This window comes from Tachyglossus aculeatus, chromosome 16 (assembly GCF_015852505.1).
Source record: "Tachyglossus aculeatus isolate mTacAcu1 chromosome 16, mTacAcu1.pri, whole genome shotgun sequence".
NCBI classification, from domain to species: domain Eukaryota; kingdom Metazoa; phylum Chordata; class Mammalia; order Monotremata; family Tachyglossidae; genus Tachyglossus; species Tachyglossus aculeatus.
Window position 1 is genome coordinate 12,556,197 of NC_052081.1, and position 13,650 is coordinate 12,569,846.

At 40.5% G+C, this 13,650-nt stretch overlaps 1 protein-coding gene across 1 annotated transcript; it reads right to left on the reverse strand.

Moving 5' to 3' along the window:
- Positions 1-308: 308 nt before the first annotated feature.
- Positions 309-13,197, reverse strand: SHCBP1L (SHC binding and spindle associated 1 like). Its single transcript, XM_038758695.1, has 10 exons — positions 12,791-13,197; positions 11,075-11,224; positions 9,394-9,608; positions 8,077-8,163; positions 7,784-8,002; positions 5,813-5,918; positions 4,556-4,709; positions 3,713-3,963; positions 2,308-2,430; positions 309-1,007 (listed from the first exon to the last, which is right to left on the reverse strand). Exons 1-10 carry the CDS (start codon positions 13,166-13,168, stop codon positions 759-761), a joined length of 1,932 nt encoding a protein of 643 aa, XP_038614623.1. The 5' UTR covers positions 13,169-13,197; the 3' UTR covers positions 309-758.
- Between the last annotated feature and the right edge of the window lie 453 nt (positions 13,198-13,650).

Consider the following 13,650-nt stretch of genomic DNA (forward strand, 5'->3'; position numbering starts at 1 on the left):
TGGCCTGGCCTTACTAAAACATCTAACATCATGAACACCAAAGGAATGGGTGTCTGGGCTCCCCAGTCCCCCTACTTGCTTCCTTGCCCTTGGTGTAAGTGAGCGAGCCTGCCCTTTTCAGAAGAGCCTGAGAGGTAAAGGAGTAGAAGAGGGGGGAGGCAGAGGAAGGATAAACTACTCACCCTAGCTTCCTCTTCCTCCATTCCCAATCCTATACACTTTAGTCTAATGAACACAATCACTCAGGAGGGTCTTTCTTTCACACGCATACCTCCCCCATGGTACTCTCTAACAAACTGAGGCTGGGATTACAAGATGAATGTTTAATTTAAAACCATTTGCTGCTTTTGAATCGGCATTCAAATGTACATAAGGCCTTCATCCCAACAGAAGGAAAAAAAAAAACCCCAGAACTTGTGACAGCTGATATCTTGCTCACATCTCTAAGCAACTCCTTTAGCCTTCTTTCTCATTCCCAAACACTTCAGGTGGGCTGTTGGAAGATGGTCAGAGATTATTTCCTCCTAAAAGGTGACTTAGGTATCAAAAACTTAATACATTTAGTCATGTCTACTGCCTCCTTGAAGGTGATCTCCAAAATAAAATTCCAAGATAGGATATGTCAAGTCATTCTTTAAGACAGTTAAGTTTCATACTTTAAACTCAACCTTAATTACACCCAACACAAAAGTCCCTGAACAGTTTAGTGTCTAAACAAATGCCTTGAATATGGATCCTTGATGTTAAACCTGTTTGTTTTAACTTGTAACTACTCTAATATCTCCCTTCAAATTTGCTTCTATTGTATTGTTATTCATTTCCAAGCTGAGGTTTTGCATTATTTTAGAAAGCATATCATCTTTTTTGTCTCCTGCAGCAGCATCTTTGTTAAGAGTTTCTTCTGGTTCAATAAAAAGCTGGCCAGTTGGCTGAAGGATGCTCACTCCATAGCCGTTGTTATTATGAATGTGGTTATTATTCATCTTGAGTTTGGGGGCTGGAAGAACCTGTTGGTGTTGAAATTAATTAGTTTCTCTAAGGCTTTTTAAACTTCAAAAAGACTAAAAAGGTAACATTGAAGACATGTCCTGAGCCCTATTCATAAATGTATTCACAGCATAGTGGAATTATCCTAAGGCTCGAAAAGGAACTCATAAAGGCAGGGTTGTTCATAAAACCCCAGCCTTACAGCTCTTGATCCTTTGCCACTTTGGGTGAGCATTGCTCAGGTGCCAGTGGATGAAGTATGGGTACTTTAGCCACTTTTAGGCAAAGTAATGTGGTATTTAAATACGAGATAAATGAGATTAATAATAGTGAGACCCATCCCACATGGAGTTCACAGTAATGGGGGCATTGAGTCTCCATTTTACAGATGAGAAAACGGAGGCACGGAGAAGCTAAGTGACTTGCTCAAGTATATAAGTGGCAGAGCTGTGATTAGACCCCATCTCCTCTCACTCCAAGCCTGACCTCTTTACGGTAGGCCACTCTACTTCCCATGATCCTTGTTCTCAAAGAGTTTACCATGTAGTGGGGGAGACCAACAAATGGTGGAGAACCAAAAGGGAACATTGTCAGGTAATAGGATATGTAAAGTACAGGCATAGGTGCTACAGGAGATGGTGAGTTCATGAATGCACAGGTGCTGTAGAAGTAATGAATAGTAGTGGAGAATAGAACATGAGGACAGTGAGGATAAAATTAGGTACAGCAATTTGGAAAAGAAAGCATACACATTTAAGATATTACTATCAGAAAGTCACAAGTCCTAACACTTAGCTCCTAGTATTGCCAGGCAGCCAGCATTGAGGTAATGTTGGTGGGAGGGCCAATCAGCAAAAAAGCTCTGAATCTAGTGGGAGAATCGATGTTATTTCAGAACAAGTATTAAACACCTTTGTGTGCTAAAAAAATTTGGTTCCAGTTTCCAAGGGAATATTGCACTCCCAAGTGAGGCAAAGGCAGATGTCTGAGAGCAAATATGTCCTTAATTCTAAATTTTAAAAAATCCAAAATAAAGATTGCATTCTGGAAGATCTTGGCCAAAACACTATTCCCAGAAAAGGAAAAAAAGGAATCCAGGGGCAAGCCCTAAACAATCTTTGGCCTATAGAAAAGTCTACCCAACCTCAAACAGACCTCGCTGGCCTCCAACTGATCTAGACATTCGTTGACAGGAACAAGTCATAAAATGGAACATTTGTCCTCACTGATTTAACTGCAGTGTCCTACAAATGCATCTATCTTCAATTTCTATAAACATGGCCCAGAATTAGGAAAAACATTTTTAAAAAGTGACCGTACCTTTATATTAACTCCTCCTAATGTGCTTTTTGAAATGTCACAGGTTCTGAGGTTATTGCAGTGATGAATTTCATTTCTCTCCAAAATGGCTGTGCTGCCGGGAGACAGCTCAACACCAGCACCCTATAAAATTTAAAAATACATTTATAAGAAATCCAAAAAAATTCCATTTTTTAAAAAATGAGGCTAATACTAAGACAGTGTAAATTAGCAGATCCTTGTAAGTATCAATGAAAACTCTTTGAAGCGTCAGGGAACACAACTGCTGATGGGATCACCCCCCTGGAAAACAATCTAACTTCATAAAAATCACACAGCTGGAAGGAACTTGGGGTGGGCATTTGGGCCACCTTGGGGAGAACTGGTTAATACGAATCAATGCTATTTATTAACAGGATTCTAGAGAAAGGGTTGCTACTACCTCCACTGGAAACCTACTATAATGCTTCAGTAGAATAGTTTCCTGCAGTGAGTTAATAGCAAATGTAAATTTCTCCAGCTGCAGGCTATCATTTCCTCTTCTTTAAACTCAGAAGTGTCAGTGAAAAGTTGGTGGCCCTCATTTAATATACTTGGAGACTATGAGTTGCCATTCATTTCTTTTCCCAATTCCTTGTCTTGTTTTTTAATGGTATTTGTTGAATTGTATTTGAGTGCACGGTACTAAGTGCTTGGAAGAGAACAACAGAATTAACAGACATGTTCCCTGCCCATTTGTTAAGCGCTTACTACACTGTCAGGCACTGTACTAAGCATTGGGATAGACTTGTGATAATCAGGTTGGATACAGTCCATGTCCCATGTGGGGATCACAGTCTTATCCCCATTTTACAGATGAGGTGTGAGGCTCAGAGAAAAAGTGAAATGACTTAACCAAAGTCACACAACAGACAAGGGGCAGAGCTGGAGTTAGAGCCCAGGGCCTCTGACTTCCAGTCCCTTGCACTTTTCACTAGGCCACTTCGCTGCTTTGTCTTCACATTTTCTAGTCACTTACTGACCTGAGGCATTCTTTTCTGAACCTTTTCCAAGCTCTTTATGTTCTTAGGCCTTTTCTGGACTCTCAGCAAAACCCTCTTAATGTTCTGACTAGTGCGAAGTATAAATGACAGCATTACCCAACAATTCCTAGATAATATACTCCTATTTATACACCTCTGTATCAGGCTTAATTTAAATAAAGGCCCTACATTCTCTATGTTCAGCTTTTGAATCCACTGATCCTTTGAGTCCTTTTTGGGCATTCTTTACCAGCCACCCCATCCCCATTCTGTATTACCCTACACAAGATCCTGTTGAACAACAGTATTTCTTTCCTATTTTATCAAAGTTGTATAAATATTAAAACAATGCAGATAGATTCTTAGGCAACATTATTCTGGGAAAGACTAGAAAAATGAAGTACCTGTGCACCAATTATTTCACTATCTGTAATAGTCACAGAAGCCCCTGTGAGGACACACACTCCTGTTCCTTCACATTTCAATAAACAGTCTTCCAGAGTCATATGACCAGATTCCACAACTACAATGCCATCAACAGTCCCTTGTTGCACCAAAGAAAGATGCATTAGTTTCACATTTTTTGCCTTGGACACCACAAAGCTGTCATACGATGGCTCTGAAGTGATCACAATCTCCTCTCTCTTTCCAATCCCTAATTTGGAAGGGGGGGGAAAAAAGAAATGCAGGTAAGTTACTGAAATAATTTAAAATAAGATAGCTTAGTTATAATTTAGCTGTTAGAAAAATATTTTCACTTCTCGAATCTCAAACATCCAATGGCTAATTAAGTTAACCCCCTTCTAAAGTGATAATTCTTTTCAAATCTGTTTTCCTTCCTGTTTGTTTCTGGAGGAAAGCAACTGAGAAAATTCTGACAGAGCAGGCACCCCCCCAAAAAAACATGGGATAACATTTCCTTGTTTAAATTCTTATAATTTTATTAGTTACATTTTCCATTGCTATTTGAACAAGCTAATAGTATTTGTATTAGTGACAAATATATTTAAATGTTGTACAGATATATATTGCTTTGGGTAAGTTTTGAATCCTGGGAACACATTAATGCCCTTTGCATAATTTCTTAAGTGAAATCGTAGTTCATTTACCCTCCTTCACTTAACACTTCGCTTAATTGTGGAACCACTTAGGAACATTAATTGGGATTTTCAGTGATTGTTAAAGCATGGTTCAATTTAGTAGTCTAATGCACAGCAGTCTAAAATGGTAGCTCATATATTACTAACCCATAATCATGATGTCTTCAGTTAATAAGGCGAGACTTGGAGCTTGGTATTCTCCTGGAAAAATGACCACTGTATCTCCACTGTAACAGACAGCCAAAGCAAACTCTAAATCATCATGATGCTGCTGAAGGGAATCAGAGGATAAATCCTTCATCTGCAAAGAAGACAAAAATTACAGCAGGAGGTTCAAGACACACTTTTTGATTATTAATTCGTGAAATCGGATGTGAAAGGGGTAAGGAGTTTCAGCCAGGACGTGGCCAAGGGATCAGTGCCAAGATAGAGGTACCATGAGAAAGTTGTGATAAAGGAGCAAAGTGTGCGGGCAGTTGTTTTAGGAATCAGTAAGATAAGGTAGAAGGGGGTGAGCTGACTGCTCTAAAGCCACTGGTAAGGATTTCTGGAGATGGATGGGGTTTAACTGTACATTTTTTTTTAGAAAAATGACCCAGCCAGCAGGGTAAGGCCTGGAGTAGGGAGAGACAGGAGGCAGGGAGGTCAGTGAGAAGGGTGATGCAGTAGTGGGATATAAGTCCTCGGATCAAAGTGATAGCAGTTTAAATGGAGAGGAAAGGGCAGATTTTAGAGATGTTAAAAGGTAGAACTGACAGGATATGGTGATAGACTGAATGTGTGGGCTGAATTCATTCATTCATTCAATTGTATTTATTGAGCGCTTACTGTATATAAAGCACTGTACTAAGCATTTGAATGAGGTACTAACTCTGGTTCCTCTCGAGTTAACCTACTCACTGCATTCTGTCTCTGCTGCTGCTGACCACTTGCTCACTCCCGTATCCCTGCCTCAAACTCCATCCCACTTCAAACCCAACAGTTCATAGCTCTCCATCTACAAACCCTTCTGAAATTAAATTTTCTCTAGGAGGCCTTCCACAGTTGTAAATTCTAATCTCCCCAGGTTACTGCTTCCCAACTGCCACCTTGGCATTTTGTACTCCCAACTTCCATTGCACTTAAGGACATATCTTACATGTCCTACTATAAAGGCATTTAACTCATGTACATATACTGTTCTTAACCCCTTTTCCTTCTGTCTGTAAACTACTTTGATAGCTGTCTCCTCCACTAGATTATAAAATTACTTCAAGGCAAGCATCAGGTCTATTTATTCTATTGTATTCTCCCAAGTACATAACAGTCCTCTGCATACAGAAGGTGCTCAAAAAATTACTGCTGGTTGTCTGGACTTTTACTCCACAGAAAATTTCACATTGGCTTAAAATTCTCATTCCTCACCATTTCTGTAGTGTTAGATTTTGCTACTACATGAGTTACAGTTTTCCCAAACTCTCTTTTTCCTTTCTTTCGCCTTAAAATTCTTGGGAAAAATGGTCCGTGAACTCTGTGATTTAAAAATTTAGAAAGTTAGTTTTAAGGAATCCTTATTAGAAAAAATATATAAGTCCATATCCCAGGAAATCCCAACACATCACATGCTCCTAGAAGCAGCACTACTATTATTATTTTTAAGCCTAAACAAAATAACTTTTAAGATCATTTCTTTGAATAATCATGTTACATAACACACATTTTAAGCTACTGATATTTTGTAAAGACATCCACCTACGTTATTCAAGGAACCCATCTAGAAGTCATTAGTCCAGAGAAAAATCCCTGGTTGTCAAGTCCTACTTAACACTTTTTTCAAAGGATTCTTCTACCCCAAAGTCCACCACAATTAACACAACATCCTAAAATCGAGATCCTAAGGATTACGAAGTGTTCCGGCCCTTAGGACAGAGTTGATTAAAAAAAGGAAGTGTTTGAAAGGAAAGGAGCCCTGGCTAGTTATGTGGCTGGTGGTGACGGTGTACTGGGCCTGGAGTTCCCAAACCCCAGTGCCTGCAAACAACCCCCAAAGGTACCCACCCATTTCCCAAGACTTTTACCCAGAAAATCATTCTAACAGCTCTTCAGAGTTCCCAAGGTTGCCTGCAGGTAAAAGGCAGTCCCCCAAAACAGCCCATAGATCCTGACCAGCACAGGGTACCCCTAAAATACCGTGGAGTTTGAAGCCCCCACTTAAAGAGGCAAGGTAACCGAGCACTCCCATTAATCCTGGCAATCTTGTCACTCAAGCAGGGACACACAAACTTTTTTTTTAGAAAGAGGGGACATGTGGCCCATGGGACAGAGGCTATCTGAAACCCTAACCCGAAAAATCAGGTTACATAATAATAATACCCATTCTTTATTCTCCAAGCTCCAAACCCTGACTGCTGGCAAGACACAACTGAAAAAAGGGGCTGTTTGGATTAGAGTTGTTGGAGATAACTGAAAATGGAATGCAGTGCCAAAGGTCTCTATAACCAAGCCCCCCTTGAAGCTTTTTCCAGTCTCCTGAGGACTAAATAATAATGATGGCATTTATTAAGCGCTTACTATGTGCAAAGCACTGTTCTAAGTGATCATCCCACATGGTTTTCAATAAATGAATCTCTTCCTAAAAGGGAACAAGCTAAAGAAAATACATTAAAATGAGGAGTTTTTAATAGTACGTTTAAAGAAGCCACAATTCCTAAGTATTTAGAAACTTTCACTTCAATATGGATAGCTAAAAGTTAATAATAGAATATAACTTAACCAAAGACCTGGCTTTTTAATGAAAAGATCGATGCAATCCGGCCTAGTCATTATGAACCAATCTGATCCATCCATTAAAGAAATCAGAGAAGACCAGTTGTTTTTTCTAGTCAAGTAGCTGCATCATTGATTTATTCATTATTTATCAAAGTACTCCATGACAGGGTACACCCTTTTTATTTTCCAGCATCTCTTTTTTTATGCCCATCAGCTATGAAGGTTTTTAATCTTCCTCAAATAGGATACTACATGATAGGACAAAACTCTCAAGTGCATTTTAAATGATTGGCCAAATGAATTAAAAGCTATAATTTGTTGAAAGGGAAGGAGGGTGGCCTAATGGGAAAAGCCTGGGCGTCAGAGGATCTGAGTTCTAATTCCAGCTCCGCCACTTACCTGCCGTGTGAGCTTGGGCAAGTCACAACTTCTCTGTGTCTCAGTTCCCTTCTCTGCAAACTGTCCCCTTGTCTGTTCTCCCTCTTATTTACACCGTGAGCCCCGTTCGGGACCTAATTATCTTATATTTACCCCAGCACTTAGTACAGTGCTTGGCACAGAGAAAGCACTGTACAAATGCCACAATTATCATCATTTTATGACAAAGTTCAAAAGAAAGGTACGTACCTGAGGCGTAAATCCTCCCACATTTTCAACAGCCCACACAGCATTACTATTTCATAATATTTTTTCCAGCACTCAACAGCTTCTGCTGCTGATGGATCTTCACTAATACCGCACTGATACTCGATGAGTTCCACACGTTTGGTTTTGTACCTTTCCAGAGTTTTTTTAAAACGCTGTGCAATAGGACCAGGAATTGTTCCATCCTGAATATCGCACCACCTGAAAAATATACATACAAAAACTTGGAAGTTCTATTCTTAAGTATTATGAGTAATTTGTTAAAATGTACTTACAAGTTAATTCTTTCTTCAATCAGAGCAGTATAGTCCTCACAACTTTCTTCATCATCCCAGTCTCGCCAAAGGAAATCATAGAAAAACCTAAGGTAACCCATATTTGCATAATGAGAGTTTAAAAAAAATTAGGAATTCCAAACTTTGGCAATGAGGTTAGTTTTTAAGTAAAAGCTTTATAGCATTCTACAGGGGAACTGCAGGTATGAGTTAAAGTGTAAGATTCTATTCTTAGCATCCACTGAACCATAACATCTGTGAAAATAATACCCGTATCACGTCTTAGCAACGTGACCGCCCAGAGCCTCCAACTATGTATTTCTTCTGAATATTTAAAATAGTAAAATTATGAAATAAAACTATCAGGATTCCAAAAGATTTAACACGCTCTTAGTATGCCACGTGTCTCAGAATGAGTGAAAATCAATTAACCGGTAACTGGATTCCACTCTCTACCCAAGGTGGTCATCTTGCTCACAGAATTCTAGAAAACTGCAAAGTTCATAAATTCAAACCATATTCTCCATGATTAAAATCACTGCAAAAATAACATAGGAAATATTCTGTATCTACTTTAAAACAATATTGTTACATTAGTTCCTGTTGCAGATATTATAAAACACGAAAGTGTTCAATCAGCAGGAAATCCAGTGCTTAGAACAGTGCTTTGCACATAGTAAGTGCTTAATACCATCATTATTTTTTTAAAAAAAATATGAAACTATAAGCCAGAGCATTAATAAAACATACTAGCACCTGATGCACTAAGTTGGAACGGGTAGGAAGAACTAATGACGATATTACCAGATTGGAAAAAAAAATTGCAGGCTGTTTAAAAAATTATCTTCAAGGTTTAGAACTGTGGTTGAGCTCATTCCCACAGAAAAGTTTCAAATAAGGTGATACATTCTTCTTACCCCCTAATTTTTTAAAAATACATCAAATTTTAGAAAATCTGTGTCAAACATTTGTAATTCAGCAATGATAATTGGAGCACAGAAAATGAAACTCATGAAAAAGAAAATCTACATTTATATATTCACAATTATGGACAGTGTTTTCGTATTTAAAATGTTCTCATTTTTACAAATCAAGACCTTAACATTTTCTTCTACTACTCTATATAACACCTGCCATTTCCAAACTTCCCTAATAAAAACATTTGTGACAAATGAGTTGGGTGGACCCACTTGGTGTTATAGAACCAACAACTCTTAGTGACAATTTAAGTATCGTCAGCCTTTTGAACACTGCCATCTTAAAAGCTAGTAAATCCTGGGTGTTCCTTCTGTGAATAGCAAAACAAAGTCCAGATACCTTACAGTTTCCAAAGCAAGGGCAATTTCACAAATGTCATCATCTTGCCCTTCAATGGGGTAGACTTCCAACAGAGGTACGCTGTGCTCCAGTTCTTCCAAAGTCTCATCAATCAAATCCCTTGGAATGTTTGCAATGTTAGATGAAAGGGGCTCAACAACAGATATGTCAACTTTGAAACACAACGTTGAGCCTTGAAATGGTTTGCAAGTTGCCTGAAAAAAAGAAATCACAGGACAGATACAAAGAACAGTAAAGAAAGTCCAAATTCTCTCTGGGGACTACCTAGAGGATGGCTTAATTCCCAAATGGAACGGAAGTGGTAACTGTGCCTCAGGATGAAGTAAAATACACTCACCTCTGCTATATATACACACACCATAGGGGATAAATTCCTGACAAACCCCATATTAATGAAAACTTGCTCCAACTGGTGTCACACGCATGCAAACAGCCATTTCTTCCAATTTTCCATCACATTCAATCCAGATAATGTGCATTCCCTAATCCCCCAAAGCTTCAATTCAGATACTCCTGCATTCCCTAATCCCCCAAAGCACTATATCCAAAAATGCATAATGGAACTATGTATTATGAAAGAAGTGAATGAACTCAGGGTACTTTTGTCGGAAAGGACTTTTTACCCTAATGTATAAACTAAATATAAACTTTAATCTTGCCGTTTGTAATTCCTCTAGCCTCGAACCCAGTTAATCGATCAGTTCATAAAACTGGTACTAAGTGCTATACCTGAGAGGGAGCTCTTAACTGGATTTATGAAAAAAAAAGTCTACTAAATGAAACAATGAGGCTCCCAAGGGAACTAATATAAGGCATTAATATGTTTTCAAGATCAAAAAATTTGGCCAAAATATTAGAAATATATTTTAAAACGGTGATCAAAAAGCTCAAGAGAATTACCTGATCAAATAGCGATATAAATATGTACCAACAATGAATGATGTTGTATAATTTTATGCGTGCACAGACATAGCTTAATTTTTTAAATGTTTTCTTTTCTATCCCATTCAACAAAAGAGGCATCTTGTGCTACCAGAGAGCTGCCACTACTCATAGAAAATATGTCTAAAACACAATTGAAATGGACTGTAATCACTCTATTCAAGCCAAAAGTATTAAAAACGTGTGGGCAGGGAATGTATCTCCTTATTGTTGTATTGTACTCTCCCAAGTGCTTAGTACAATGCTCTGCACACAGTAAGCGCTCAATAAATATGACTGAATGGCAAGTGATTGAACCAAGTTAAAGGATCTATCTTGAGAGATTACAGTAATACTGGCCTTAAACAGCACTATCCCAAAAGAGCGCTAAATGAAGAGTATTGGAATGGGGATGACTGTGGTTTGTTATCGGAAAGTGCTGTATAAATTTTTTGGAAGAGGTGCACAATCTAGGAAATTATAGAATAGCAAAATGTATAAGTAAATATACTTCTAAGCAAATTCAAAAACATCGACCCATATTCCTTTAGAGGTTCCTAAAGGCTGGTAATCCCAGTTGCCAGGGTCACCTAGGACCACAGTGCAGAGAGACAGAGGAAGGCACATTTTATTCCAAGGCTTTTGGGGTCCATTTCATTCTTTCCAACTGCAAATATAGGGTTTGAAAAAGTCCTATCTGAATTTTATTCAGAATGACGGTCAAGTGAGAATTACTTACCTCAACCAGTACTCCAACAAAAGGTATAGAAGCTTCTTCATATTTCACAAAGAACAACTCTGGATTAGACTTCCAGACTCCAAGCCATTTGTCTGTTGAGTTTAATTTCGCTTTCAGGTATTTATTCATGGCCTCATCAGCATCTTCGGCCTAACAGAAAAGTGTTTTTTTTTAGTATAATAATAATAATAATGGTATTTAAGTGCTTATTATGTGCCAAGTAAGCACTGTTCTAAGTGCTGGGTATGGCTTTGCGAATCAATCAATCATATTTATTGAGTGCTTACTGTGTGCAGAGCACTGTACTAAGTGCTTGGGAAGTACAAGTTGGCAACATATAGCGACAGTCCCTACCCAACAGTGGGCTCACAGTCTACACAATACATATATACAGGTGCTGTGGGGAAGGGAAGGAGGTAAGATGGGGGGGATGGAGAGGGGGAGAGGAAGGAGGGAGCTCAGTGTGGGAAGGCCTCCTGGAGTAAGCGCTCAATAAATACGATTGATTGATTAGTACAGTGCTCTGCACCCATTAAGCGCTCAATAAGTACGACTGAATGAATGAACGAGCCTAAGAAATGCAAGGGGGGGCTCAGTGTGGGAAGGCCTCCTGGAGTAAGCGCTCAATAAATACGATTGACTGATTGATCAGTACAGTGCTCTGCACCCAGCAAGCGCTCAATAAGCACGACAATGAATGAACGAGCCTACGAAATGCAAGTACTTGAGCCAAGCGCTCACTAAATACGATTGAATGAGTGAAGGAACGAATGAATCATCATCATCATCATCATCAATCGTATTTATTGAGCGCTTACTATGTGCAGAGCACTGTACTGTAATAATAATGGTATTTAAGTGCTTATTATGTGCCAAGTAAGCACTGTTCTATGAGCTGGGGTATAAGTATGGCTTTGCGAATCAATCAATCAAATTTATTGAGCGCTTACTGTGTGCAGAGCACTGTACTAAGCGCTTGGGAAGTACAAATTGGCAACATATAGAGACAGTCCCTACCCAACAGTGGGCTCACAGTCTAAAAGGGGGAGACGGAGAACAAAACCAAACATACTAACAAAATCAAATAAATAGAATAGATATGTACAAGTAAAATAAATAGAGTAATAAATATGTACAAACATATATACATATATACAGGTGCTGTGGGGAAGGGAAGGAGGTAAGATGGGGGGATGGAGAGGGGGATGGGGGGGGCTCAGTGTGGGAAGGCCTCCTGGAGTAAGCGCTCAATAAATACGATTGATTGATTGATTAGTACACTGCTCTGCACCCATTAAGCGCTCAATAAGTACGACTGAATGAATGAGCCTAAGAAATGCAAGGAGGGGGCTCAGTGTGGGAAGGCCTCCTGGAGTCAGCGTTCACTAAATACGATTGATTGATCAGTACAGTGCTCTGCACCCAGCAAGCGCTCAATAAGTACGACTGAATCATCATCATCATCAATCGTATTTATTGAGCGCTTCCTATGTGCAGAGCACTGTACTAAGCGCTTGGGAAGTCCAAATTGGCAACATATAGAGACAGTCCCTACCCAACAGTGGGCTCACAGTCTAAAAGGGGGAGATGGAGAACAAAACCAAACATACTAACAAAATAAAATAAATAGAATAGATATGTACAAGTAAATAGAGTAATAAATATGTACAAACATATATACAGGTATATATACGAATGACTGAATGACCGAATGACCTTGCATCCCCGCAGGATGTGGTCGCAGTAGAGCGCCACCTTCTGGCCGCGGCCCTGGGGGCCCCTCGACGGCGCGTACAGGGGCGGCAGCGGCCTGGCCTTCCCTGGGGCCTCCGACGGCGCCGTCCCTTCGCGGTCGTGGTTGTCATGGTGCCAAGGCGGAGGGTCGCCCTCCGACGGGCCCAGCTGCAGCCGCCGTCGGGCCGCGTTGCGGGTCGCCTTGGCCACCGCCGGCCGGAGGGCCAACGCCAACGACGGCCTGGGGCCGTGGGGGCTCGGCCCGCCCGACATCCCCTCCTCCTCCTTCTCCTCCTCCTCCTCCTCCATGGCCGCCTTCTCGGCCTGGTCGCCGGCCGCCTCAGCGCCCACCCCGGACATGGCGGCCGTCGTTGTCTAGGCCCAGCCCGACGGCAGCCGTTAACGACCTTTCACCTCCGCACGTGGAGGGAGCCAATGGGCGCGCGGCGGCTCGATTTCCCCCCCCCCCTTTCCTTTCATTCATTCAATCGTATCTATTGAGCCCTTACGGTGTGCAGCGCACTGCACTAAGCGCTTGGGAAGTACAAGTCGTTAACATAGACGGCCCCTACCCAACAGCGGGCCCACAGTCTAGAAGCAGCGTGGCTCAGTGGAAGGAGCCCGAGAGGTCATGGGTTCAAATCCCCGCTCCGCCAACCGTCAGCTGTGTGACTTTGGTCAAGTCACTTCACTTCTCTGTGCCTCAGTTACCTCATCCGTAAAATGGGGATTAAGACTGTGAGCCCCCCCGTGGGACAGCCTGATCACCTTGTAACCTCCCCAGCGCTTAGAACAGTGTTTGGCACATAGTAATCGTTTAATAAATGACATCTTACCTCCTT

Coding starts and splice junctions, on each gene's coding strand:
- SHCBP1L (XM_038758695.1), bottom strand. CDS start 13,168: ATGTCCGGGGTGGGCGCTGAGGCGGCCGGCGACCAGGCCGAGAAGGCG. Junction 9,609..11,074: donor TTGTTGGAGTACTGGTTGAG/GTAAGTAATTCT, acceptor TCTTTTTTTCAG/GCAACTTGCAAACCATTTCA. Junction 2,431..3,712: donor GTGAAATAATTGGTGCACAG/GTACTTCATTTT, acceptor TAAATTTTATAG/GGTGCTGGTGTTGAGCTGTC.